This window comes from Motacilla alba, chromosome 5 (genome assembly GCF_015832195.1).
Source record: "Motacilla alba alba isolate MOTALB_02 chromosome 5, Motacilla_alba_V1.0_pri, whole genome shotgun sequence".
Classification (NCBI taxonomy): domain Eukaryota; kingdom Metazoa; phylum Chordata; class Aves; order Passeriformes; family Motacillidae; genus Motacilla; species Motacilla alba.
Genome location: NC_052020.1, coordinates 39,309,642 through 39,336,960, shown reverse-complemented (window position 1 = coordinate 39,336,960; position 27,319 = coordinate 39,309,642). Strand labels below are relative to the sequence as shown.

The following is a 27,319-nucleotide window of genomic DNA, read 5'->3' as shown; positions in this document are numbered from 1 at the left end:
AAGCTAACGTCGGACGCTTCTCTCCTTGGGAGGTGCAGTGGCGCTCGGCGGCGGCTCGGTGCGCCCCGGGCCCGGCGGCGGGCGGGGCGGGGGCCGGGCCCGGCGGGGCGGGAGCGCGGAGGGTCGCGGCGGCGGCAGCGGCGGGAAGCGGTTCCGGGTCGCCGTCGGGAGCCGACATGGAGCCCGCGGGGCCGCGCTGAGGGAGCGCCGGGCCGAGCGGGGCCGCCGTCGCCATGTCGCTGGGCGAGTACGAGCGGCACTGCGACTCTATCAGCTCCGACTTCGGCAACGAGTCCTCGGGCAGGGGCGGCTCCCGCGGCGGCGGCGGCGTGCCCGGCGAGCAGGAGGAGCTGCACTACATCCCCATCCGCACCCTGGGCCGCGGCGCCTTCGGCGAGGCCACCCTGTACCGCCGCACCGAGGTAGGGTAGGCGGCCCCGGCGGCGGGAGAAGGGCTCCGTTCCGCCGCTCCGAGAGGGGCGGGGGCCGCTGCCGGGGCCGGCGGGGCGATCGCCGGGGCCGGTGCTTGAAGGCGCCCGTGCCCGACGAGCCGCAGCAGGGCTCGGCCCCGGTGGTGACCGACAGCCCCCAGGGTGACATCCCCCGGCACCGCTCTGGGAACAGCCCGGAGACGAAGTGACAGCTTCAGCCCTTAGTGTCCGGGGGTGCAGGGCCGGGGTTTTGTAGCGTTTGGGCATTGCCAGTCTCTGGGTCCCCTGAAGTTTGGCGAGGAGATGTGGAGGTTCTTCCGACGCTAGTAGACTGCTCATTGTTCTGTGTTTTGTTCCAGTTACAGAGGACATGGGGTCATCTCATACAGGTAACTCTCACATGCTCAGCATTTTGGTGTAATCAGGGGAGACTGGATGAGAAGCCAGTCTTCCCGTTGCTCCCAACTCGTTTAATATCATCCAGTTCATTTGTAGCTGTGGTTTTAGTGGTTGTCAAGGAAAAATAGTTGATTTAGTTCCAAAGGAAAGTTGTTCATTTTTTTTCTGGCCGCCTTGAGGTGCCGTGGCTTGTCCAGGTATAAGTGAACACTGTTCACTTGAGAGATCACTCATAGCATGGCTGACAGCGTGTGTGCCTAACAAGGGCAAACTAAATCTAAATTCATTCTGGTTTCCTTATTGGTTTGGTTTGGAGAGGTGTTTTTTCCTTTAGGCTTTTTCCTTTGAATATTTGTAATAGCTTTTGGTCTTGTACAATATCTTACAGTTACAGCATTAGAAATACAGTGTTCTCCCTCTGTTGAAGAGGAGTAAGTTTAGTATTTATTGAAATAAAACAAACCCTGTGTCTTTCCCTTGGTTTGGTGTTTTGGTTTTGTTTTTTTTTTTTTCCCAGAGTGAGTGCTGGCCAGCTAGCAAGATGGCTTCAGGCCATTCCTATTTCTAATGACAAACTACAAACCTCAGAACTTAAGTTGTGAAGAATATTTGTTTGAAATCTGTAAGAGACAGGAAAGCCTTTTACTTTTCCTGGTATTTTAATTCCCTGCATATAAAGGCACATACTGTTTTCTTCATAAGAGTGTGTTTTTAACTGAAAAATGTTTTTGTGTTTCAGGATGACTCACTTGTAGTGTGGAAAGAGGTGGACCTGACCCGGCTGTCAGAAAAGGAGCGTCGTGACGCTTTGAACGAAATCGTTATCCTGGCCCTGTTGCAGCATGAGAACATCATTGCATACTACAATCACTTCATGGATAACACCACGCTCCTGATCGAGCTGGAGTACTGCAATGGTGAGATCCCTACTCCCATTTATGAACAGGCAGCTGCCATGTCTCTGGGTCACCCTTCTGCAGAACCTGCAGCAAGTGTTTCTGGGGTGTCGTCTGGGGAGCAGAGGCGTGGCGGTGAATTCTGCTGCATAGCTCCTGAAGAAGAGACTGAGAACCCTTCTGATTTGTGTCTCAGGTGCTGGGAAAAGAAGCTCAGTAGTGTAGGAGGCATTCTGTGCAGTTGATGATTTCTTGAGTTTTCTGAATGGTGTGCTGGTGTGCTGAAAGGAGTGGATTATTGGTGATAAACACTTCCAGTGCACCTTGCTGTGTTCTTTTAGGAGGGCAGTGGGAAAAGACCAGGGGACTCTGTGGACATCTCTACCAGTACAGAGTGGGGCTGTTTCTTCAGTACTGTCACTTAAATAGGTTTATAATTTGGCAGTTATAAATCAGAGCTTAAAAATGTCGTGGTACACTGCAGTCAGGACTTTTTCCTGCTTTCTGCTTTCAGCTTTTACATTTACTATTTAAAAAACCCTGAACAGCAAACCTGGTCTTTCTGGTGGTGGTGAAAGTTTGAAAAATCTGTCCAAGAGTAGCTCAGATGGTGGTGTTTGGAGTTGGCAGGGAAAGCAGTTCTAGCTTGGATGGAGCGATAGAAGGATTTGCAATGAGGTTGTGACCAGCAGCTGCTCTTAGATGGCAGGAAGAGGAGCCCATGCACAGCTTACACTGCTGGAACAGGATACATGCCTAGAACTGCAGTGTGGCTCCTGTTTGGGTGAGTGGGACAGCTCCCCAGACAAGTATCTGGTGTTGGTGTAGGGCTTGAGTTAAGCCTTGGCTCATCGGTAGAAACATTTTTTGCTGGAAAAGGGTATAATCGTGTTGTGATCACCTTATACAACAGATTGCTTTGACTAAAACAGGTTGGAGAGCACAACAGAGTTGTACAAGGTGTTTTAGAAGGGTGTCACACACCCTGGTTGGCAGCTTGGCCAAAGCTGGTTTTTCTTTTCTGCTTTTTGTTCTTATGGAGGGTGTAGTCCAGTGCAAGCATAGGGGAATGTTAGGTCTTTGAGGCACCTTTTATTTTAGGGGTCCTCTCTCTGTGTCAATTACTAACTTGCCCTGAAAAGACTGCATGCTTGAGGCCATGATAAATTTGTTGAAGGGCATAGAGAAAAGCTGCATAGTCTTGATGTCTGTGCACATTTGTAAATGCCTCTGTTGGCTTTGGGATAATAACTAAGAGATGAGTGCCTGAATGTGTCTGAATGGTGGAGAACAAGGGACATGAGAAAGAGGAAATCTTTGGACCTCCACATAGTGGTTGTCCCAATGCACAAATGGTTGTTTCTTTGTTTCTTTTTTTTTTTTTTTTTGTAATTTTTAAAGTAAAGCTGGTCTAGTCACTGTCAGCCATTTGTCAGAATCCAAAGGTTTTGCTGTTTAATTGGCTTGTCTCTTCTGAAGATCTAGAAAAGAATTTCAAACTTCAGCAAATGTTGTCCCTATTTTATAGAGGTTATTGATTTATTTGCCTTCAGTTCCATGTGTATATCATGGTACTGTAAGACTTGGATTTAACATGGGATAACATCAGTGAATACAAATGAAATACATTTGGGAAGAAATAACTTATAAAATACAGTAATTGAAAAGATAATAACCTACCTTGGAAGATTAGATGTGAGTAGATGAAACAAATACAAAATTAATTTGGATTTGGTTTCTATATATGTGCATAGAAGTATTGGTTATATGAGTCAAGAGGTAACTTGTCTCCTTGGGTAGGATTTTGGCAATGTAGTACCTATCATGCTGCTCTTTGGTTCAGAAAAGCTGCAAAAAAGATGGGAAAAGAAGAGAGGTGAAGAATACGATTGACTAAAGGCCTGCAAAGTTTGAATGGTTAGAAAAGATGTTCATAAGAAGAGGCAGAAGTGAGTACTTTGGTTAAATTGTGAATGTGAAAAGTGGTTTTTAGCTAAATTGTAAATGTGAACATAAGACAGAAAAAAGAAATGTTGAGAAGTTACAACAAGGCTGAATGAGAAGAAATTAAGTGAAGGGAATCTTAATTAGAAAAATCTTCCTAACATGGAAGTCTGGATTAAGTCTCTCAAGTAGACAAAGGAGTTTACCCCTTGCCAAGCCAATGGAAATCATGCAGCCTAAAGCTGTCTTGCACCATGGGAATGGTCCTGGTGATCCATTACAATTAGGACATAATATATGATAACTGGGAATTGGAGTAGCAAGAGGAGGTGATCAGAGTTTTGGGATTTACTGTTTGGGTGCTGATCTGACTGGAAGTTTAAATACCTGCAGCCCACAGCATTATTTCTTTTAGCTCTCCTTGATTTTCAGTCTGCTCTCTTGAAGTTATGGGGTGCACCAAAGATTTCTGCTGATTTCAGGCTTCTGTTAGTGGTACAGCTGTTGTCAGTGCTTTGTGAATTCTGCACCAATGTATTTGACATGGCAGATAAAGGAGAGGCCAATCAGAGCTGGAGAGTAGGTAGGGAAAGACTGTAAATTGTGCTTTCAGGGACTACTCTGACTTAAAAAAATGTTTTCTTTATCCTTTTTAATGTATTATTTGTATATATAATGCTGAACTGGACAATCTCACATGATTTGGTGTACAGGTCATATATGTTTACATACCCCAGCACTTCCAAACAGTAAGTAAGAAAGTAGGGACTGCTGGCTGGACTTAATGATTTGCTTTTCAGAGAGTATTAAAGGGTGGTGTTAGAGAATTGTCTCTGCTTAGGCTTAAATACACCACTGAAGTTCTTAGATGGAAAAAGAACCTAATTTTGTGAGTGCCTGATGAGTTCAAGTGAGGAATGCTGTGAGAGAGCTGTAGTGATTGATCAGATCTCTTAGGGGGGTTGAGTATTCCCAGCAGCACTTGAGCAGAGTAACTGCTGCCATTAACTAAGATGAACATCTCTGTCTTTCTCACTCGCTTGTAATTACAGGAGGGAACCTCTACGATAAGATTCTGCGACAGAAAGACAAGTTATTTGAAGAAGAGGTAATTTGGAGTGGTTTGAGGGAGCAGTGGGGTTGGCCTGATGTTCTGGCAATCTGTAGGATTATTTGTGTATTTCTTCAAATTTTTTTCATTGTGATGGTGGGGAATTTCTCTGTTTATCTGGGGGCTGGTATCCTCCTCGTTCAATATTGCAAGCATTTAGGGACTATCTGAAACGTCTTATTTTCCTTTTAAACTGTCTGTAAGGAGTATATAAATTCCAAGGGAGGAATAATGAAAGAGAGCTGGCTTTCTTCACCTAATCATCTTGGCAAACATTTAACTTCTAAACCTTTCTATATTTTTTCCTAGTGTTTTCCTACTGTTTTCCTCTGTTTCTTTCCCTTCTTAATAATTTTGTATGTGGTTTTTTTCCAAGTAATTTCCTTGAATCTATCTTACTCTTCTTATTTTCTGTCTTTATTTTATTTAAACTTACTTTTTTGCTGTCTGCTTTCACTGCATGCCGAGCTGATTAATGATCACACTTGCTTGTTTTATATAGTGACTTCTAAGGCTTTCTGGCTCATGGAGAGTACTTAATGGTCCCAGTTCATATTTTGGAGAGCACAACTGTAGATGTTTGTCCAAGTGGTCATTAGTTGTCATTCTGAAGTCTTTTCACTTATTGGATCTGTAATGCTTGTCAGGACAGACACTATGAATGGAAGTAGAACAATCTACCTATGGAAATATCTGTTCTAGAGATTTCCAAACCAGGAAATTCTAAAATCTTCATACTTCTGAAGGGGCATCTAAATGGTATGGCCAGGCCATCTTGCTGTGCCTCAGTGTGACAGGGACGTGTAGGGTTTTGTGGTTTTTAAATTTTTTTCGAGCCTCACATTATGCTTATATTCTTACCTATGCAGATGGTGGTTTGGTATCTCTTCCAAATTGCATCAGCTGTGAGCTGCATTCATCGAGCTGGAATTCTTCACAGGTAAGTGTGGCACACAGAAAGCTGGGGTAACCAGTGCAGTTCATGGGGGTCAGTGAGGAACTTCTTTGCTTCTCTGTTTGAAGCAAGCACAGAGCTTCTCTCCACAGTGTAATAGGATCTCCTAGATGTTAAGAATCCCTTTTTTATTGGGCTAGAAACCGTCTTGTGATAAATGTGCAGGAAATCTCGTATTTGAAGTTGGAACTGCAGCTGTGTGAACAAAGAGTTTATCCACATAGGAAGGAAGTAAATTTGCCCTTTATTGCGATAGTGCATAAATGATGTTTGCTAAAGTGGGTAGGAAGAGCATTTACCACAGGCCAAAGGTACTTCTGACCTGTTCACAGTTAATAGCTGCAAGCCAATGTGTACATTATTCTGTAATTCCTGGAGGCTAATGGTGATGAATACTTTGCATTTGTCTGTTGCTCTAATATAACCCATGTGAAGATTTGTCCTGCATTTGTCTGAATCGTATTTCTTTGGCCTGTTACTTAAGGAGCTAGTACAGTCTGTTAGCTTGTAGTGGTAATTTTGATAGTTATTCTGAGATTTTAATGTGTAGCTAATTACCTTTCTCTATTGCCCTTTTCTTTTTGGGAGCAGTAAATTTCACGTCTTATGTGTGTTTCAAGGAGGCCATGATGTTCTGGGGAGTACTGCACATGTCGACAGCCACTTCCAGCACAGTTGGATCATGTGCTAACTTATGGGCATAGCTGTGTGAAGATGTTTTCTGTGGGATAGCATCCTGGCTGCTGCCATTCTGAATCTTTAGTGGTTGGCAAGCCTTGCTAATGAGGGGTTGGTAGCCTACACTCAGCAAAGTAGTGCCTAAGTTTTTGGCCTGAAGCAGGTGCCATGTCTGTCCTGCTTTGCAGTGATTTCCTGCTTACCACCTCTGAACGTGTGTGGCCCCAAATCCTTCCATAATAACGAATTGAGCAATTGTTTAAATGTTTGCAGTGATTTCCTTCTGCTGCAGACATTGTCAGAGTGACCCAGGACTTTGCGATGCCCCAAGTGGACGAATGCAAAGTGCTGCTTTACTTGATGTTTTCCTGATCTACACTGGGAAGTTCTTGATGGTATGTTAGGAAAAGTGGGTGTCAAGAAGTGTTGGCCATGAAAAGCATATCATGCTGTGGGGGCTTCCTCTCTATTTCCAGCCTCTTGTGCCAATCTCTGAAACTACACACAGATTACTCTGTCTGAGAGTGTTTTCTGTCGCTTTTGGAGTTCAGCGTTTTTGTGGCCATCAGCCTTTCAATCTCTTGGGCATAGTACATAGAATCATGGTATCATTAAGGTTGAAAAAGGCTTCCAAGGTCTCAAGAGTCCACCTGAACACCACCATGTCAACTAAACCATAGCACTAGGTACCATGTCTAGTTGTTTCTTGAACACTTCCAGAGATGGTGGTTCTACCATTTCCCTGGATAGCCCATTCCAATGCTTAACAGCCCTTTCAGTGAAGAAATTCTTCTGATATCCAATCTGAACCTCTCCCAGTGTGTCCTGAGGCATTTTCCTCTTGGGACAACTGTCACCAGTTACCTTGGAAAAGAGACTGACCCCCATCTTGCTGCAACTTCCTTTCAGGCAGTGGTAGAGAGTGAAAAGGTCTCCCCTGAGCCTCCTTTTCTCCAGGCTAAAGACCCCCAGCTCCCTCAGTTGCTTCTCATCAGACTTCTGCTCCAGACCCTTCGTCAGCTGTGTTGCCCTTCTCTGGACACGCTCCAGCCCCTCCATGTCTATCATGTCTTTCTGGAGGGGCCCAGAACTGGACTTGAAGTGTGGCCTTGCCAGTGCTGAGTAGAGGTGAACAATCCCTCCCTGGTCCTGCTGGACATGCTTCTTCTAATGCAGGCCAGGATGCCACTGGCCTTCTTGGTGACCTGGGCACACACTGGCTCATGTTCAGCTGCTGTTGACCAGCATGCCCAGGTTCTTTTCTTCTGGGCAGCTTTCCAGCCTTTCTGCCCCCAGCCTGTAGCACTGCAGGGGTTGTTGTGGCCCACGTGTAGGACCTGCCATTTCACCTTACTGAACCTCTACAATTGGCCTCAGCCTGTTGATCTAGCCTGTCTAGATCCGACTCTAGAGCCTACCTTACCATCCAACCCATCTGCACTCCTGCCCAGCTTGGTGTTGTCTGCAAACTGACTGAAGCTGCACTCAATCCCCTCGTCCAAAATACTTATAAAGATATTTAACAGGACTGGCCCAAACACTGAGCCCTGGGGAACCACATTGGTTACTGACAACTGGATGTGGCACCCATCACCACCACGCTCTGTGCTCGGCCACCCAGGCAGTTTTTAACCCAGCAAAGAGTGTACTTACACAAGCCATGGGCTGCTAGCTGCTCCAGCAGCCTGCTCCTGCATCTCTAAAATTTCCTTCCTAAAGTATGTCCAGCCTTCCTAGACCCCTTTGTTTTTAAGAGCAGTTTCCCTAGGGTCTGTCTGAATCAGTGTCCTGAAAAGACCAAAGGCTGCCCTCCAGAACTCCAAGATGCAGAGGTTTTGTTGACCCCCTTCCTTACTTCACCAAGAATTGGAAACTAATTTTGTGGTCAGTACCAAAGATGGTCTCCAACCACCACATGTCCCACCAGCCCTTCTCTGTTCAGAAGCTGCAGGTGCTGCCCCAGTAGGCTTTCTAACCAGATGTGTCAGGAAATTATCTTCTACACCCTCCAGGAACCTCCTAGACTGCCTCCTCTCTGCTGTGCTGGGTTTCCAGCAGACATGCAACAGGGTAGAATCTCCCACAAAAACTGGTGATCACGAAACATCAGCCAGCTGCTTGTGGAGTCTCATCTGGCTCTTCATTCTGGTTGGGTGATCCTCCCCCTGCTTCTCACCCACAGGCACCAAGCCATATTGTCCCCGACTCTGGCCTCTGTGCAGTCGAAACGCTCCCTAACGTTCAGAGCCACCCCCCGTCTGTCCTTGCTCGCTGTCCCTTATGAAGAGCTGCACTGCAGCACTCCAGTGGTACGAGTCCCTCCACCACATTTCCATGATGGCAGCTGTGTCACAGCTTTCCTGCTGCTCAGTGGCTTCCAGGTCCTCCAGTCTGTCACCCACGCTGTGCGCGTTGGTGCAGATGCGCTTCACCTGGCCTATGGATTTCATCCCCAACGCTGGCATGCAGCCCTCAGGCTCCTGTCTAACCAGCCTAGTCTTATCTCCTTCCCCCTTCAAAGCTAGACTAAAGCCTTCTCACTCAGCCCAGCCAACTCACGAGCTAGAATCCTGTGTCACATTATGAAGAGTTCTTCTTGAGGGATAAGGACATTATGCTTAAGTTCTAGAGTGGCATCTATTTCACACCCTCCGTGTATGTGTTTATATTTGCATACATACATATTCATACTTACACTTATGTTTTTAGTGAGCTCAGCGTCTCCTGGCTTGGGTCTATTTATAAAACTAGCAAAAATAAGACCTGCTCAATGACCTTCATGCGAGAAGAAACTGAGAGGGGGGAAAGAACTATCTTTGATCTGTGGCCTTTACATAGGTGTCTGAGCCTGAGCTTTTGCAACTGTGTTGTGTTTTTGTGGGGAATGTGATAAAACATGGATAGCTGCAGTTACTGCCCCGGTACTTGGAGCAAAATTGCCTTTGGAGGACTCTGTGTACATCTATGTGTGACAGAGTGCTGGCAGAGTAGCAAGAAGCTCATTTTGGGGGGAAAATATAGTAATCTGTAAACAACTGTGAAATCTGTAAGCGTATTTGAGTGTTTGAATTTCTTTTTCTCATTTCAGAGACATAAAGACATTAAATATCTTTCTAACCAAGGCAAACCTGATTAAATTGGGAGACTATGGGTTGGCAAAGAAGCTGAACTCTGAGTACTCTATGGCTGAGACTGTGAGTATCTGCCATCTTTGTGTGCAAACTGAGTTGTGTTTTTTTTTTTCATCTCTGCATGCCTTGCAGAAGACCAGGGATGCTGTACATTCTTGCTGCTTGTTTTCTGTTATTTTCCTTTCCCTCACCCCTCAATTTCCCTCAGTGTTGTGGTATCATAGAATTAAGGTTGGAAAAGACCTCTAAGATCATTTAGTCCAACTGTTAACCCAGCACTGCTGTGTTCATCACTAAACCATGTCCCCAAGTGCTGCATCCACAGGTTTTTTTGACCACTTCTAGAGATGGTGACTCAACTACTTTTTTGGGCATCTTGTTCCAATGCCCTGACCCTTTCAGTGAAGAAATTTTTCCTGGTATTTTATGTAAACCTCCTCTGGTGCAACTGGGGCCATTTCTTCTTGTCCTGTCACTTATGACTTGGAGTCTGACTCCCACCTTGCTACAACTTCATAACTTTGTCTCACTAACTTTGCCATATTTGCTGGTGTGTTGCAGCCAGCCTACAGTTATCTTTGCTCCCAGGTTACCTTTTGGAGGTTTGTCTCTGGAAAGCAGCAGCAGACTAAAGATAGGTGCTAATATGGGCTAGCGTAGCCATGCTAGAGAACACTGCTCTTCTTTCCCCTAGGCATGGTACTTCTAAAGGTGAGTCTGCGTAACAGGAAGGCACTGCTAGCTGAAGGACAGAGACAGCTTTATAGTCACATCAGAGCAATGTTACCCCTCTGGGCTAGTTAAGGCCAGCTTAACAAATTACACTAATTTTGTCATGCTGCTGTGCTAACAGGTAAATTTTGCCTCCGGTGGATCTGAGATAGCTTGGATGTGTGTGCCTGACATTGCACTGTGCCACAGGCATGTCTCAAATCTCTTTAATATTTGGGCTCTGAACTGGATTGTGAAGAAGCAAGAAAGGCACTTGTGTTTCTTATGATAACCAGATGTATGGTTTATTGGTAATGCTCCTGAAGGGGGACAAAGCTTTGTAGGAGAGATTAATTCTACCAGAAGGCTGTCAAGCTTGGCCTTGTTCCAGACCCTGCCAGAAAGCATTTTTGCAGCCCGTTATGACACAGGGTAAGCTGTATTGCAGGCACCTAAAAGATTCAGCTTGGATTTCTCAGCTCCATTAATTTCTGTGGTGAGTGTTAGGCTTGGAAAGGGAGACATTGTCTGAGATTCCTGTCTGCTAAAGCCTTTACTGGGACACAAGCCAGCTCACACTTCCTCTTACCAGCCTGCATCATTCAATTTAATGCCAGGCGTTGGTGTTCTCTTAGGATGTGTAGTTAAATACTTGCCAGTCCCCTTCCAGTACACGAGCCCTATTGTGCAATTCCTCTGTAAGTGGGAACTCAAGGCTGCTGCATGAAGCCTTCACTAGGCTGGGCTGCAGTAGAGCCACTTTTGTTTTGTCACACTTTTCATGGCCTTCTGACTTTCAGAGGCAGTTTGGTTTGTACTGTGAATTTCCAGGTTTGTTTTTGCCTGTGTTGTCTGTATTCATCTATACCTACTAGATCTGCAAACATTGTTTTGTCCTTTTTCACATATGAAAAATTTTGAACTACACACCTTCAACTATATTTTGTATGCTGGCTATGCTCTGGTCTAGTTGTTCAATTTGTAACCTAATGACCAGTGACAGACTGGAAGTAATTTTTTGGGAAATGAGTGCAAAACATGTTATTATCAGTATTTGTAATTGTAGCAGTCAAATTGTGATTTTGTAGAATGTTCACATCTTTCTTACTAAACACTTATTTCTTAATTTATCATTTTCTACCATTTACCAAAGAAGATACAGAAAATACATCTGTCTTACAGAAAGCTTACATTATCCTTTGCTTAAAAAAGGTTTAGGTGCAGTGTCCTAGTTCTCTATGTGATACTCAGAATCTCAGGGCTTCTGAACCTTCCCATGGCAGGGACTCGTGTACCTCTGCAGCGGTCAGGCTCTGTAACAGGAAATGGGAGGGACATGGCAGACTCTGAATGTGCCCATTGGGTATCCAGGGTACTTGCAGAGTCTCATGAAGGGCAGGCTTTGTAAAGTTCCTTGGAGCTTTGCTGAGACAGTTGAAAAGAGGTCATCTATAAATATTTCTGTTTTTCTAAATTCTCTCTTACTTTGTTTTGCTGTCTAGTTTCTTTCTAAGGAGCGAGCTCTATTCATCTGGGAGCTTCATTCTTACATCTTATCACGTTTGTTCTGTGTCTCCTTGTTGTGACTTTGAGCTAAGCCACTACTTCTGCAGTACCTGGGAGGCCTTTGTTTTTATGTGCAGGGGTTTGGATGTTTGTGTGGTGGGGGTGTTTGTTCTCCACAAAAGAATTGTTCAGGAAAGTCCACTTCTGAAGTGAAAGCCTTTTGGGTGGGACTCAAACCAGCTTTCTACATACTGGCCCAAAAGGAACCCTTCTTTTTGTTTGAGACAGAGCAGCCTTTGTCCTGGCACTATCTTGTGATCACTGTGGCTCCATAGCTAAGGTCTGGCATCTATATTTGGAAGCTTTGCTAGATCCTTTTTTCTTCAGCCTCATGTGATGGTTTCCATATGCCTGGTCAGTACATAAGGCCTTGATTACCCCTAAATGATGTATATTTGAGAGGGGAAAGTCCTTGCTGTGTTTCTTGGTTTAGTGAGAAGTATGTACCACATCAGGTTCATGAGAAGAGAGGTGTCTAGGATCTTTTAGGAAGCTCAGGGCCAGACAAGTTTGTGGATGGCAGGAGAAAAAGTGTGCTTATTGTTCCCATCCCTCCAGCACATTGGGGAGGTGTATCACCAGTGCTGTGTCTAGCTCTGCCCTGTGTGAACAGAATGGATACAGAGTTCCTGAATTGAAAGCTGCTGGAACATTTCTGATTTTTAAATGTTTTTTTCCTAGCTGGTGGGAACTCCATATTACATGTCCCCAGAACTCTGCCAGGGTGTGAAATACAACTTCAAATCAGATATTTGGGCTGTGGGCTGTGTCATCTTTGAGCTGCTTACTCTGAAGAGGACCTTTGATGCTACTGTAAGTCTGCAAACCAGTATGGACTGAATAACCTTATTTTTTATTGTCCTAAGATTCACACTCAGCTCATAGCTTTCTTCAGTCATGTTTTTCTTTCATTGTTGTTTAAATCCGCTAATTAAAAACCAGTGGCCTGAGACAGCTATAGCCAGAGAAAATGTCTGCATGATTCCTCTTACCCTTTGTGCAGGTTTCCCTTCTGCCTTCATGCAGCAGCCTCCCTGGCTTCTGCCAAACCCACCCTTGTCTGCTGCTCATGTTTACTAGATGCAGAATAATAACTGTGCTAATTTGTATCATGGATGTGAACAAAGTGTCCTTTTCACTACAAGGAGGAGGTTTGTGACTGTGTAGTCTTTTGCTCTTTCAGCATTACTAGCTGTGAATTTTCTGTGTAGCATTCTGTAGCAAAAGGTTCCGGCCTTCACATTTCATAGGATCTAATCCTGTTACTCTTTCTCAAAACTTGGCTGCAAGAGAAGTCTGGTCAAGCTGGCACAGGGGAGGGTGAAAGGAGCATTGCTGGCTTACACATGTGATTTGTTAGTTTGTGCCATATGATGGGAAAAAGCTGGTAGTTATTGTAGACAAGATTTTGTAACCCTGAAAGAGAAGATGTGAAAATGCCACCCTTTCCTGACTTTCTCCAGTGATGGCTCTTGAGTCCCCAGCAACTTTGCTGCTGTGCTGTATTTCATGGCAATGTGCTACATAGGAGATTTCATGCGAAGGGAAGCCTGATCTCCCTGCACTGTTAGAGAATTTGGTGAAAAGCTGGATGCTGCCTCTAAGACCTATCAGAGGTACCATTTCTGCAGGAGTTGTTACTGGATTTCTGGAGAACCTGCTTGGCAGGGAAGAAGAGGGGTGTGTCCTGATCAGAGATGGAGGAATAAAATAATGGTGGCCTATAGCATCTCTCCCCATTGGACACATTGTCCAGTTTGGTTCCATTATGATTGGCTTCTGGTTTCTGCCTAGAATCCCTTGAACCTTTGTGTGAAGATTGTACAGGGAAATCGTGCCATGGAGGTTGATTCCACTGTCTACTCCTGGGAGCTGATCCAGATGGTGAACTCCTGCCTTGATCAGGTTGGTGAAATACTTTCTAACTTTCATATAACCATTCCCAGCTGTCTCAGCCATGGAATGTGGGGTGAAGGGGAATGACATGCCTGTTTCAGTATGTGAGCTGTTGATGCAGAGTAATTTTTGTGAGGCCTGAGGCACCACCTAGGTTGGGCATTCTCCAGTCCTCTGAAAGCTTTTTCTCAGTCCTGCAGGCTCTGGAGGTGTGCTGGGTTTACTCTGATCACAGGTATTTAATGGGCTGGCAGAAGCAATTATTTTTTAATGCAGTGCTGTGAAGGTAGGAGCATCATCTCAGTACAGTCTCTTAGGGCTCTGGCTTTCTGCAGGGAATTAATTTATTGAAAGCAAACATAACATTAATGCCTTTGGAGCATACAAGTCCCTCCTGCACATCCATAGTATTTATCTCTATTCATTCTAAATATTTGAATTAATTCCTTTCCCTTCTGAAGAGAGTCAAGGAAGGAAGTCCATGCAGGCTTAAATGAGGTCTTCTGGCCCAAGATTTTGTTGTAGATGATGAGTATTTCCCAGAGAATTACTTGTTGCTTCCTTCTTTCAGGACCCAGAAAAGAGACCCACTGCAGATGAATTGCTTGAACATCCCCTTCTGAGCAAACGCAGGAGGTAATCTCAGATGGTCTTGCCTGAAAACCCAGATGGCTGACAGGGAAAACAGGAGGGGTTGTGCAGACTGGTGGTGTTTATGCTTTCATAGCAACCTCCTTAAGTGAATTTAGACTGATGTGAGGCAGGTATTTAAGTCCTTCATTTTCTTTAAGGGAAAAGTGCATTTTTGTAGTCTTGTCTTCTGGTGTGATGTTCTGTTGTGCATGGGAAAGGTCTCTGCATCCTCAGAAGCTGTTGTATTGAGAACCTGAGGTATTCCATTCTGAGACTCTTTGAGCAATGCTTCTTTTTACTCTTCAAATTTCTGTGAATGAAGAGTCGCAGAGATCCTCTTGCAATCATTGGAAAAAGCCATTTTGAGTATATGTATTCAAAATATATGGATCATCCAGTATAGAGAATGATGTATATTCATTCAGTATAGAGACCCCCACTTTTTCCTTTTGTTGCCTCCCTCTTCGAGGGAGACTTGCATTGAAAGTGGCCCATATTAGCTTAGTCTGGCCATCAGCCTGCACACACTATCTTGTCCTGAAAGGTGGACAGTAATTCTGGGCTGTTGCTATTCCACATTGGTTTATTTGGGTAGAGCAGACTTAGTCCTTTATAGCAGTACTCTTTTGCTTGGTGATCAGCAGAGTTTGAGTTTTGTCTCCCTATAGGCATTGGTAAAAGCCCAAATCCTGATAATATTTAGCCTTTTAAGGTTATTCTTGTGCATTATGGGTATTGGTTGGCCGCATTTTCATGCAGACACAGTTTGTTGTCCTCAGCTCTTCTAAAAGTTTGTTAGCTCTGTGGTGCATTACTTCTGCTCTACTTACTGTGTATGCTGCGAGCTGGTAAACAGCTGCCATGCTTCCTCCAAGAGGCAGCAGCATTTTATTGGAGAGGAAAACAGTCTGTGTGTGCTGCTTGTCAATAAATTGCATAGAGCAATGTTGCCGTTTCCTAAAATCCTTTTTCTCCCTTGGCAGGGAGATGGAAGAGAAAGTCACGCTGCTTAATGGGCCAAATAAGCGACCAAGGTAATTATTTAGACATGTGTTTGAAAGGAAGTATGGAGAGAACAGCTCCCCAGAGAGGAACTGAGAGTGTTAGCCTGTGACAACCTTAATGGAATAGTGTAGTTTAGAAGATCCCTAAATGCTAGAAGTTTGACACAGCAGCTGCATGCTTATTGTCCTGTGTTTTACTCTGCCTTTTATGTCCTACTTATTTGGATGGCTGGAGCTGTCCCATTCAGCTCTAATCTGTCCTACTGAGGATGTCATCTTTGCAGCCTACATACCCGAGTTGTAATGTAGATCTCTCCTTTCACACAGATTCCCTTCAGCAGGAGGAATATGGCTGTCTGAATGATGAATATTACATTAATATAAATAACTTCTCTAAAACCTGATATAGCAGAGCTTCAGCACAGTTCCCAGCAAGCCTGCAAGCAGGGCTGCTCTGTGAAGCAGGCAGCTTCTGTGACATGTATAGCTGGTTGTCTGTTATTTATCAGATAGAATTTGATTTTGATTTTGAATTTAATTTTTTAAAGTAAAAACCATGAATGGTTGTGAAGAGGAAATTGCTAGACAACAGCAGGAAAACGGGTGATGACAGGGAATGCAAACTCATGAAAGCATGTGTGTTTTGGGGGGGTCTTGTGCAGGTCAAGTACCATGAACGAGGCTCCCATTGCCGTGGTGACTTCACGCACTAGCGAGGTGTATGTTTGGGGTGGTGGTAAGTCCACCCCCCAGAAGCTGGATGCCATCAAAAGTGGCTGCAGTGCCCGCCAGGTGTGTGCTGGTAACACTCACTTCGCTGTGGTGACGGTGGAGAAGGAGCTCTACACCTGGGTGGTGAGTGAGACAAGCTGCAGGACGTGGGTCACAGTGGGAGAGGGGGGCTCACACCTACTGCTGACTGCTCACGAGCCTGTTTGAATCAGATGGGCAGGAGGCTTGGAAAGGGAGAATTCTGACTGCTGGGGACACTGAGGCCATCTGAGTTGGGGCTGACCCAAGTCTCCCAAGGCAAGGGTATTTCTGGGAGACATTTTCCATTGTGACAGGAAGTGTCTTGGAGACTTGCTGTGCACTTGAGGTTTGTAGTTGGTGGTCTTGTAGGCCCAAACACTGAGTCAAACATCTCTTCATTCTGTTCCTGACTAATTAGACGTGCAGTGGAGACTTAGTGATTCTCAGTTTTTGTATTTTTGAGGAGGTTTTTCAAGATCAGAATGGGTGGGATGAGTGACCTTTTTGTAATACAGTTGTCATCTGCAAGGCAACTTCCATCTGAAAGCAGAGGGATCTCATGCTAAACAGCTCTGCCTTTTATGATGAGTGGAAATTCTGGAATAGTTTAAAGTTTATTAAAGTGAATAAAAAATGTCAGCACATATTGCATTTTAAACAATTGAATTCAGTCTTCTCAGGTTGAGATGGTCTGTGACATGGAGGTCATTTCCTGGCTTTCGTGGGTTTTTATATTGATTATACAGAATCTGCTAAAACAGTTAGAAGTCAGTAAGAAAGGAAAGAGATCCAAATAGGGGGAGACCAATTTGGAGTAGTTTGCTGGGTGTTCCTGCAAGAACAACCACTAAAAACTTTTAGCTGGCCATTAATAATTTTAGTTTCAACAGTTCTTGTTTTGTATAATTTTCCTGTATAATTGCTGTGTCAGGCCACATCAATGGCATTTGTTTCAGGTTGTGTATTTCTTTGCAGTCATTAGGATTTAGAAAAGTAGAAAAAGCTGAAGGATGAATTTTAGTCCTGCAGCAGGGAGCAGATTCTGTAGCCTGGCAGATGAGGAAGGAGCAGGGATTCCTCACCAGGTGCTGACCTGAGACTGGATCCCTCTTGTTAGTGCATCATGCCAGAAAGCCTGTGCTGCCACTGACATTGTTGCCTGCTCTATGCACAGAGATGGCAGTCTCTTCCCACGAGCAGACAGAATGTATTTTCTCTTGCTCCTTGCAGTCTTCTGTTGTTTGCTTCTGTTGTTTACTGTTAACTATTGACACCACCTCTGGGATTCTGGGAATGTAACCTCACCAGGGGTTTCTGTCTTGCAGAATATGCAGGGGGGCACCAAGTTGCATGGGCAGCTGGGACATGGAGACAGAGCTTCCTACCGGCAGCCAAAGCATGTTGAGAAGCTTCAGGGCAAAGCCATTCGCCAGGTGTCCTGTGGAGATGACTTCACAGTGTGCATCACGGGTGAGAGCTCAAACTCCTTTGGCTCACACTGTTATGGATGTGTAGGCATTGACAAGTCCTGTCACTTTGCTGAGCTGTTGGAGGTGTTTGCCTTCACCATGAGATTAGCAAAGCAGCTTCCTGCACAAAGGAGGAAGCCCTGTATGTTACTCATCCCTCAATTTTGAGGATAGTACCAACATTATTACATCTGGGGTAGATTGTATCTCAACATTTGAGATAGGTCAGCATTATTACACAGAGGAAGATACTGACTCCCAAGAAGGATGGGATTTTGCTAAGGATGTGCTCCTTTTTGGTGATAAAGCTGGGTGTTGACCACAAATCCATGTGTCTGTGCAGAGTTTCTGCTTTTCCCAATGCGTGTGTTGCCTCTATTCATGCTCACACTAAAGACAGTGAAGCCTGAAGTTGAGAATGTAGATATGTTTGAAACTCTTTTTGGACTCTGTGGGGAAAGAATCACCCAGTGACAAAAAAAGAATGTGTATCTAGGATTTGCTGTTTAATTCAGAATGCTTGACATCTGGTAGCTGTCTCTAGCTCTAACCCTGCTCATACTGTAATGGATGTGTTAGGTGTGGTGCTGTCTGTTATAGAAGAATCTGGCTCTGCTTTACCCATGGAAATTATTCTCATAAAGGTAGTTTCAAGCTTATTTTGCCAGTGCTGAAAAGGCAGAAATTTGACAGAGATAATCTCAGATGGTCATTTTGAGGAAGGAGTGACTTAGGTGGCCACAGAATCAATTTGTGGGTTACTGTTAAAGAAATTGGCAGGTTCAACCAAAGATTTTTTTGGCACTGAGGTAGCTGCACGTTGTCATATAAGATCCATCTTAACATGAACAAGAAAGGACTCCATAGTCTCCTGATGACATTCTGCACTGAAGAGGATGATTGCAGAAAAGAAGTTGCTCTGACCATGTCCTAAGAAGTTAATATGCAGCCTAACGTGAGCCCTGTGTGCTGACCAGGCTTCCCTTATGTCCTTCAGATGAGGGCCAGGTGTATGCCTTTGGCTCAGACTATTATGGATGCATTGGCGTTGACAAGGCTTATGGCTCTGAAGTGCTTGAGCCCCTGCAGCTGGATTTCTTTCTTACCAATGCTGTGGAGCAGGTCTCATGTGGAGATAACCATGTGGCAGTGCTGACCAGGAACAGAGAAGTCTACACGTGGGGCTGTGGAGAGTATGGTAGGTAGAGTCTCCCTGAACCCTAAAGGCACTGGGGCGTGCCTGCTGGAATGTGGCTTGGTGCAGATGTGTAATGGAGGGCCTGGGTGAGGGCTGCCTGGTCTATACCCTGGGGGCAAAAAACATTGTTTGTTAGGGACTTTCTTTCCTTGTAAAAATGGAGAACTGGAGGCTGGAGCCTTTACTCTTACTAAAGTCATACTTGACTGAAGGACTTTACTCTGGAAAGCTCTAAGGTGCCACTTGGCTTCCCAATGGTTCTGTGAGTGGGGCTGGATTCCCTTGAGGGTTGGCAGGCGATGATGGATGTAGGGGAGCAGGGAGATTCTAGTTCTGTGGGGAGATTATTTTGGGACTGTGGAGAGACAATACCAGTTCTCAGATATGGAGGCCATTTTAACTGCAGTATTTTCATTGATGCAGGACGCTTGGGCCTGGATTCAGAGGAAGATCACTACACCCCTCAGAAGGTAGGGCTGTGACTACTTCTCAAAATCTGCAAGGGCATAAATCCAAATTAGTTGCTGTTTGGAAATACTATCTCTCTGAGGCTCAGGTGGTTTTTTCACACATTATAGAATTTTCAAGGGTTTTAACTTTGCTTCCTCCCTTCATTTTGCTTAATTTCTCTCTTAGCAATCATGGCAGAGTCATACCACTCACAAACCAGACAGCATCATAGCTTAGAGCTTCGTTGCTCTGATTTCCATGATGGAACTGGAAATGCCAGCTTAATGTTGTAGAAATCAAAGTGAGAAATACCAAATGGCTTACCTTGGGTCTGTAGAGGAAAGTCACAGCAGTGCAACTACTGCGAGTCTTTAATGTAATATAATGAGTTAAAGATTAGTTGAAAGTAAAACCCTCTTGAAATACAGCGCTGAGGTGACTGCAGTATTCCAACCCACTGGGGGTTAGAAACAAACAAGGATGTGCCTGGAAGCCAAAGATGTGTGATCCCACAGTATCACACCCACATGGCACAGACACAAACCCAGTCCTACTCACCTAACTGGGTTTGGTGTTTGTAGAGCCCATCTGGCCAGGTTGCCTATGCATCATATTTCAGGTTCCTGTGCTGGTCACTGGTGCCTGCCTTGAATATCTGCATTGTGCCCAGAGGTTCCATAGGCTACAGACTTTATGGTATTCTTACACCTTCATTCAAAGTAACTGTGTTGTCTATTGATAATGCCCAGACTAGCTATGCCACTGCTCTACCCTCGTATGTTTTCCATGTGCCAGCATCCATGTAATAGGTGTTGGGATTTTTATTTTCTTAGGATGTATTTCTTCCACCTAGGTGGATGTTCCGAAGACCTTAAACATTGTGTCCGTTCACTGTGGCTGTGATGGAACTTTCCTGCTTACCCAGACGGGGAAAGTCTTGGCATGTGGACTCAACGAATTCAACAAGCTGGGTCTGAATCAGTGCACAGCGGGGATAATCAATCATGATGTGAGTGTGTTTGGATCCCTGGCTCCAGCTCCCAGCGATCAGTAGTGTATGGGGAAATGGAAGTTCTCTGACAAAGTGTTCTTTAGCTTCGTGCCAATGTTTTAATTCCAGTCAAGACAATGGGTACTGGGATTGTGGGAAGGGGCAATTTGTTCCTCAGTTTTCTGTCTGCCCTGTGGGCTTATGTCAGATCTGAGGTAGTGAAACAGTGTGAGCTGCTCTGGTGACTTATCCAGTGATACGGATTCTGGCAGGTTTTTATCATACTTGTTTTAGGACTGTCTTTAAGTCCTAAAACCTAGACTTGAGGTCCCTAAAACCTAAACTTTAGGTTTAATATTGTGGTCAGATGTGAGCTTGCTTGAGTAGGTCTTAGCTGATGAATGTGTGATTTTTTCACTCTGTGCTTACCCACATCTTTTGTCAGACGTACTGTGAGGTGGCATACGCCACTTCCCTTACTTTGGCCAAGCAGCTGTCCTTCTACAAGATCCGTACCATTTCTCCAGGGAAGACACACACAGCTTCTATTGATGGTGAGAGCCTTGTGCAGTAAGAACTGAATGCTGGTTGCTGAATTACATTACATCCACTTTGCCCTTTCAGCCTGGCCCTTGACGCTGGGGGTTTTGCTCTTGGTAGCAAGGTTCATGCCTGCTCCCGGAACTCAGGATTCCTGTTTCTCAGCAGTCTTGTTTCCTGGCCAGCTGAAACAGAAATGTCAGCCTTCCTGTTTTTTTAAAGGGGAGAAAAAAAAAAGTTTTGGGAAGTATTATGCTCTGACCTAGCAGAGGAATCATTTGTGATCAACTTAGGCTTTGCCCAAGCCACATCAGTCGGAGAACTGTGAGCATTCCCAAACCCCCAGCATCAGAAAAGAGAAGCAGTGGGAAAAGGAACTGGGGAGGTGTTTCCAGGCTAAACCCATTCCTTTTGGTTGGCACTGTCCCCTTCCAGCCTGGCTGGCTGCTCAGCAGAGCCATTCCTGTTGCTGCCTGTGCTCTGTCTGCATGGCTGCTTGCAGAGTAGGGCCCTCACTGTGACTGTCTGCTCCTTCCTCCTCGCAGAGCGAGGCCGCCTGCTGACCTTCGGCTCCAACAAGTGCGGACAGCTTGGTGTTGGGGACTATAAGAAGCACCTGGGAATAAACCTGCTGGGAGGCCCCCTGGGGGGTAAGCAGGTGATCAGGGTTTCATGTGGAGATGAATTCACCATAGCTGCTACTGACGGTGAGTGGCTCTTTTTCAAGTTGCAGTGGGTTACTTTAAACTTAATCTGCAGAGGGGTTAACTGGCTCCCACTGATTGTTTCTTTTACCAGCCCCACAGCACAGCGCTGAAATAAAGAAATCCTCCCAGACTGGGGCTGTCTTGCCCTGTTAATCACCCCCATGCACCCCCAAGTATTTGCTGTCCGTAAGGCTGCAGAGTACTGACTTGGTGGCTGCCTGTTAGGTTTGTTACTGGTTTGTTCTCCCACGGTCAAAATGGAGCTGGTGGATTAGATACTTTGGGATAGTAGTTACAGCAGAAAGACTGATCCTTACAGCAATTACAGGCTGAGAAGGAGGAAGGGAATTGAGCCCCTGAATTTCTCTCTCCTCAGACAACCATATCTTTGCTTGGGGTAATGGTGGGAATGGGCGTCTGGCAATGACCCCAACTGAGAGAACTCACGGCTCAGATATTTGTACCTCGTGGCCTCGGCCAATATTTGGATCATTGCATCATGTTCCAGACCTGTCATGCCGTGGCTGGCACACCATCATCATTGTTGGTAAGTGTAAATTTCGGATGTAGTTTTGGGATCTTGTCTATGATGATGTATTCTTTTGCTAGGAGAGTATAAATCTTGCCTGAGAACAGGCCAGATTTCTGGGGGAAATGTGGTAAGCTGCTCTGAGCCATTGGCCTGCAACACTGGCTTTGTAGGAGTTATCTTGCTTTCTGTGTGGCACTCTAACTGAAAGCATGCTTCTCTCCTTGCAGAAAAGGTGTTGAACTCCAAAACAATACGATCCAACAGCAGTGGTCTGTCCATTGGTACTGGTAAGTAACATGCCCCGAGGAGCTCTGGTTTGAGCCCACTCAGTGGTTAGTTTGAATGGAGGAAGTTTGGTCCTGCAGCACGGTTTCTCTGTGTTTGAAAGGCCTCACAGAAGAGCTCAAAGGGAAGAAATCTAGTTGGTGCCATGCAGGGGAAGGGATGGCCCAAACCCGAGGAAGCAACAACTGAAACAGAGGAGAAACAACAACATGGGTTCAGAGAGGCCCTTGTAGTTGAGGAGCTTCAATTTGACAAGGAAAAGCCGAGAGGAATTCACTGAAGGGAGCTGATATGAGAAGGGGCTCTAGTTGCTGGAGAGATGGAGTCCAGTTTCTTGGACATGTGGGAGGGCTGGGGCCAAGAAACTGCAGAAGACTGCTGCTGCACAAAAGCCCTTGTGGAGAGGCCTGCAGGGAGTGTTTGGAGCTAAACTGCTGAGGGAGATAATGCTAGCATGTGCTCTCACCATGGCCATACAGTACTAATTTATGCATCTTCTCTGCTCCATCTGGGGTTTGCAACAGGAATAGCAGAGGTGGGAAAAGTATAAAGTTTTCCCTTTTGTTTGCTAGTGCCTCAGAGCTGCACGACTGGGGGAGGAGAGGAAGAGGATAATGAACAGGAAGCAGAAACCCCCAATCCCAGTGGAGGCTTTCGGGGAACCATGGAAGCAGATCGTGAGTTGGGGGGCTGGATCAGCACTACAGAAGCTAAGGGAGGCAACAGTGCTGACAGCAGCTCCTGCCCTGGCTGGCTGCGGAAGGTAATGTGGCTTCTCAGAAGTCCCTTAAAATGGGGATGTAGGCTGGGAGAGCTGGGTGGCCCCTTCCACCTTTGAGGGATACTCTGATAGGTTCTTAGAGCCGTGTTGCACAGAGCCCTTAAGGCCTTGCTGCCTGTTTAACCACAAGAGGGTGTTGGTGCATCAATTGAGAAGGTGAAATGACCTGCAGGAAGTTGGCAGGCCTGAGAGAGCTTCTTTTGTGTGTCCAGGAGCTGGAGAATGCTGAATTCATCCCCATGCCTGACAGCCCCTTTCCTCTGAGCATGGCATCTTCAGAGCCTGAGAAGGAGACTCTTCCTTACCAGAAACTGCAAGGACTCAAAGTGGCTTCTGAGGAACCTGTTGGATTAAGCAAGCCCAAAACAGATCCCTGGGTAATGTTATCAAAGTGAATGCTTGGCTAAAAGCTCTTGGGGACCATAAATGGCAATGTTTGAATTATGGGGGGAGCCGAGAAGAGACTGTTGAATAGGCCTAATTCATCTGGATGAGGAAAAGAGGGCTGGTGATAATCACAGATGATGCTGCAAAGAGAAGAATTCCCAGGGATTTTTTGGGAGCACAAAGCTGATTCTTGGTCAGGTTTAAAGTAATGAGATTAGTTTTGTGGGAAAAATGTGTATAATGCAATTGGAAAAAAAGAGAAGCTGAGGGCTCAGAAGCCTAGCCGAAAACAGAAATTTAGAAAGCAGAATTTGTATTGAGATAGGGAGAAGAACTGATATAGAAAATCAGTGAGAAACTATAACCTGTGAGACTACCTAACTCTAGGACTTTTCTGTCCCAAGGGAGGCAGATCCTGTGCTTAGGGAAATGGGGGTAAACCATATGGATTTTGGTGCTAGGAGGATAGGAACAGCCTTCCCAGGAAAAGGAGGAAGCTAGTGGCTTTGTACAGAGGACAAAAACATGTTGTTGACCCTGCCTGCTAGAAATTTGGCAAGTCAGGGAACAAGCTGGGATAACACTCTGGGCATGTTTCCTTTCTTGTGGCATATACAGCTCCTGGCCTTGCACTCAAACTTGGCCTGACTTCCTTCCATGTCTCTGCAGCCTACTTGCCTGAGTCCAGCTTTACCATGTGGTGAAGGGAAGGATGCATCTCCTGGTGCAGGCTGCATGTGCAGTGCTCTGCAAGTGGAGGTGACGCACCTCCGAGGCCTGGTTTTACAGTGTCTGGATGATCAGAAGAAGCTGCAGCAGGAAACCATTCGTCTGAGTGCCCAACTCCAGCGGTTCTGCAGGAGGATGGAGGAAATGCAACAGGTGAGAATCTGTCATCTGGGTGCACGTCCATGCTCAGGGCTCACCACGCTCCTGCGGATTGTGGAGGCTGTGCAGAAGAGAGCCACTCTTAACAGCCGTCTCTATCAGAACAGAATTTGGTGGGATTAAGAAAGATGCCTGTTTCTTGTATAAGCTGCTGATGCAGGCTCTGATAGTAGCAAAACAGGAATGAAGCCAAGAAGAGTTTCTTCTGAGGACGGCCCACTCTTTGAGGGACCTGGGATTTCCCTTTATTTATCCTGATGAGAAGGGATGGCCAGTCATATGTTGCAAAGAGTAACTAATGGCTGTGGAGAGCCCGAACTGGGCCTTGCGCAGCTTCTAGCTTTTGTGCAGCTAGTCCTGGTGCTGTTTGGGTAACTGCTGTGTGTTTTGACAGGTGAAGGTTCATTCCAAAGGAACACAGACAACCAAAGAGGAGATGGAAGTGGATCCAAAACCTGACGTGGATTCAGATTCCTGGTGTCTCCTGGGAACGGACTCGTGCCGCTCCAACCTCTAGTCTCCTGAGCCCACTGGGATCCATCTAACTTCACAGCACACTAACCGAATGCAGAGAGCGGCTTTTCTGGCGTCAGGTCACTCGCGGACAAGGAGCGAGGCCGGAGGCTCCAGAGCAGCACCCATGTACGTTTGATATGAACTAGGAGTGAGTTTGAGAGGGGGAGGGCCCTTGAGCTCTAGGCCAGCTCAGTGGTTGAAGCAGCAGCAGCTCCTCTTTGTACCTTATCTGTCAGTTCTGCACATGAGGCAGAACGGCCCCATTATGGCGATGGCTCCAGCAGCAGCTTGTGGCCCTTTCATCGTTTCACTGTTTCCTGGGAGCTGCCTTTGGGACCCCAGTATTCATCACTGCATCTCTAGACAAGAGGAGGAAACATGTTCTGTACTGAAGCTGGCTGAGCCCTAAGCCACCTTCACTTCAGAGGGGTGAAGGACTAGGATCCTCTCCTTACCACGTGGTAAGGCCCCGCCGGTGAGGCTGCTTCCCTGTGCTCAGGCGCAGAGGGACCAGCGAACGTGTCATTCTGGAGGCATGGAGATGTTCCTCTTAGGGAGATCATAGTAGACAGCACATCCCTGGCCTCGAGGCATAGCTTCTGGCCATATGGCTGTGTCCACTGGTTTGTATAGACAGAGTTTGAAGGCTTTATTCTGGGTGCCGAGGGCTTTCCACCTTCCAGCAATGCACCAAGATGAGTGAATCAGGTGTTTCCCGTAGCAGTAGTGGGGAGTGTCTGAGATTGGATCTGTAGTTCTTGGTTTCAGACCACCTGTCTCCCAACCAGATGCCGAGCATCTGGGCCTCAGACTAAGTTACCCATTTCTTGCTCCAGCTGTTCAACTTGGTTTGGGTGCCAGAGTTTCTGGTTTCTTGGCATAAGCCTGTAGCTGCTCCCTGCTTGGCTTCTCTTCTGCTCAGTCCCTGTGCCTACACTCTGTGTGGGTGTGGGAAAGATCCGTGTTTTTCCACTCAGTGTTCTGATGAAGCTGGAATGCCATTTCCTACCCAGAATAGGTCACTACTGCTGTGGTCTCAGGATGTAGCCTTCCCCAAAGACCATGAATGATCAAATCTCAGTCCGGAATTCACCTTCTTTCAAGAAGTGAGAAGCTTTCCCAAGAAAATTGGAGATGGGAAGAGGCATGGTCTGATGCTCAAGATTTATTAATTTTCTGTTAGAGAATGAGGTTAATTTTATTCCCCTTAAATTTATTAGCAAACTGACTTTGAAGTAAAGCTTATGGGATTGGTAGGATCCCCGGGAGCAGCTAGCCTCCCCTGCCTTACTTGGTGCCTCCAAGGAGTCCTAAGTTCCTCTCACCTTTGCTGTGAGAGTGGAGTTGTGATTTCATCAGGCTTAAATGATCCCCATTGATGGCATGTTACTAGAATTGCCTTAGGTCTGCTGGAGGTGAATATCGTATCACCTCTGACAGACTTCTTTTGAGAGACTATTCCGGGGAATCCAGCATTCCCCATTTGTCTCTAGAGGTGGATGCCAAACCATTTGCTCGTAACATAATGCTCCTTAAATACTTCTTTGGTGCCTATTGCTAGTATCTGGGAGCTGAATCAAGTGCTGTCTTCCCAATGCAGTGTCCAGGGCAAGAATCGTTCCAGTGTGCCTGTCCATTGCTACCAGAAGCAGGGCAGGAGGAGAGCCCTCCTGGGAGGTGGTGAGAATCAGGTGCCCTGGTACAGCCAGGCTTGTTTGCCCTTGTGACTCTGCTCTCCTTTCCCCCACGTGTGTTGGAGCCAGTTCTCAGGTCAGGGTCCCGGCTTGAGGGTCGTTGGTCACATGCAGCAGTGCCTTTGAGGACTGAAACCATGTTGAGCCTGAGCCATGTCCAATAAGCAAGCACCAAGCTGATGAGAGTCGCTCTCCTGCAGTGCACTGCTATCCTCATTTCTCAATGCTCTGCAGTTGGGAAGCTAGGTGCACAGACTGGATTCCCCTCGGATCTAGTGGAGGATTAGGGTTCCTGACAGGATGCCCTGTGCTCCACAATCTCATATGTGCCTTAGAGGATTCACGCTATCCAGGTTATGCCTGTTACAGACCACAGATTTCACACCAGCCAGCTATGCAACAAAAAAAAGCAGTTTAAAGGTAGCACCTTTGTCTTGGGCTGAAAATGGAAAGGCAAGCAGGCAGAAGTGCCTTTGAGCAGTTTAAAACCCTTTTTACCTCTCCCCTTCTTGCAGTGCTAGCTCCATATGTGTTGGTCTCCTGCTAGTATTGCTACTGAGTTGTTGTAGTGGAACACAACTTATGCCTGCTCTGACACTCTGGCTGAAAACTAGTTTGTCGTTGTCTTTCTTTGAAAGGTTAAAGGGTGGAGTGGTTTGGAATTTCTGTTTAAAATAAATGTTTAAACTCATACTCCTGTGTTTGAACTCCTTTTCTTGTCTTTTTTTTCCAAGAGAGGAAAGGGAAATATGCATACAGTCATCTGTTTTTTT

The 27,319-nt window shown here is 45.9% G+C and overlaps 1 protein-coding gene across 2 annotated transcripts; it reads left to right on the top strand.

The window, feature by feature from the left end:
• Positions 1 to 109: 109 nt before the first annotated feature.
• Positions 110 to 27,239, top strand: NEK9 (NIMA related kinase 9). Of its 2 annotated transcripts, XM_038136959.1 has the most exons (23): positions 110 to 422; positions 791 to 820; positions 1,570 to 1,747; positions 4,723 to 4,778; positions 5,651 to 5,721; positions 9,503 to 9,608; positions 12,504 to 12,635; positions 13,617 to 13,727; positions 14,290 to 14,354; positions 15,335 to 15,385; positions 16,018 to 16,210; positions 17,434 to 17,578; positions 18,575 to 18,775; positions 19,199 to 19,245; positions 20,079 to 20,234; positions 20,662 to 20,770; positions 21,302 to 21,463; positions 21,840 to 22,010; positions 22,223 to 22,282; positions 22,853 to 23,043; positions 23,274 to 23,438; positions 24,118 to 24,330; positions 24,731 to 27,239. In XM_038136959.1, exons 1-23 carry the CDS (start codon positions 234 to 236, stop codon positions 24,851 to 24,853), a joined length of 2,925 nt encoding a protein of 974 aa, XP_037992887.1. In that variant the 5' UTR covers positions 110 to 233; the 3' UTR covers positions 24,854 to 27,239. The 2 variants fall into 2 exon arrangements, with proteins under 2 accessions (XP_037992887.1, XP_037992888.1); XM_038136960.1 differs by lacking the exon at positions 791 to 820.
• The last annotated feature ends 80 nt before the right edge of the window (positions 27,240 to 27,319 follow it).

Bases quoted from the DNA above. Each gene is read 5' to 3' on its own strand.
- NEK9 (XM_038136959.1), top strand. From the start codon at position 234: ATGTCGCTGGGCGAGTACGAGCGGCACTGCGACTCTATCAGCTCCGAC. The intron at 821-1,569 runs GTAACTCTCACA...TTTGTGTTTCAG, and splicing joins CATGGGGTCATCTCATACAG to GATGACTCACTTGTAGTGTG. The intron at 5,722-9,502 runs GTAAGTGTGGCA...TTCTCATTTCAG, and splicing joins CGAGCTGGAATTCTTCACAG to AGACATAAAGACATTAAATA.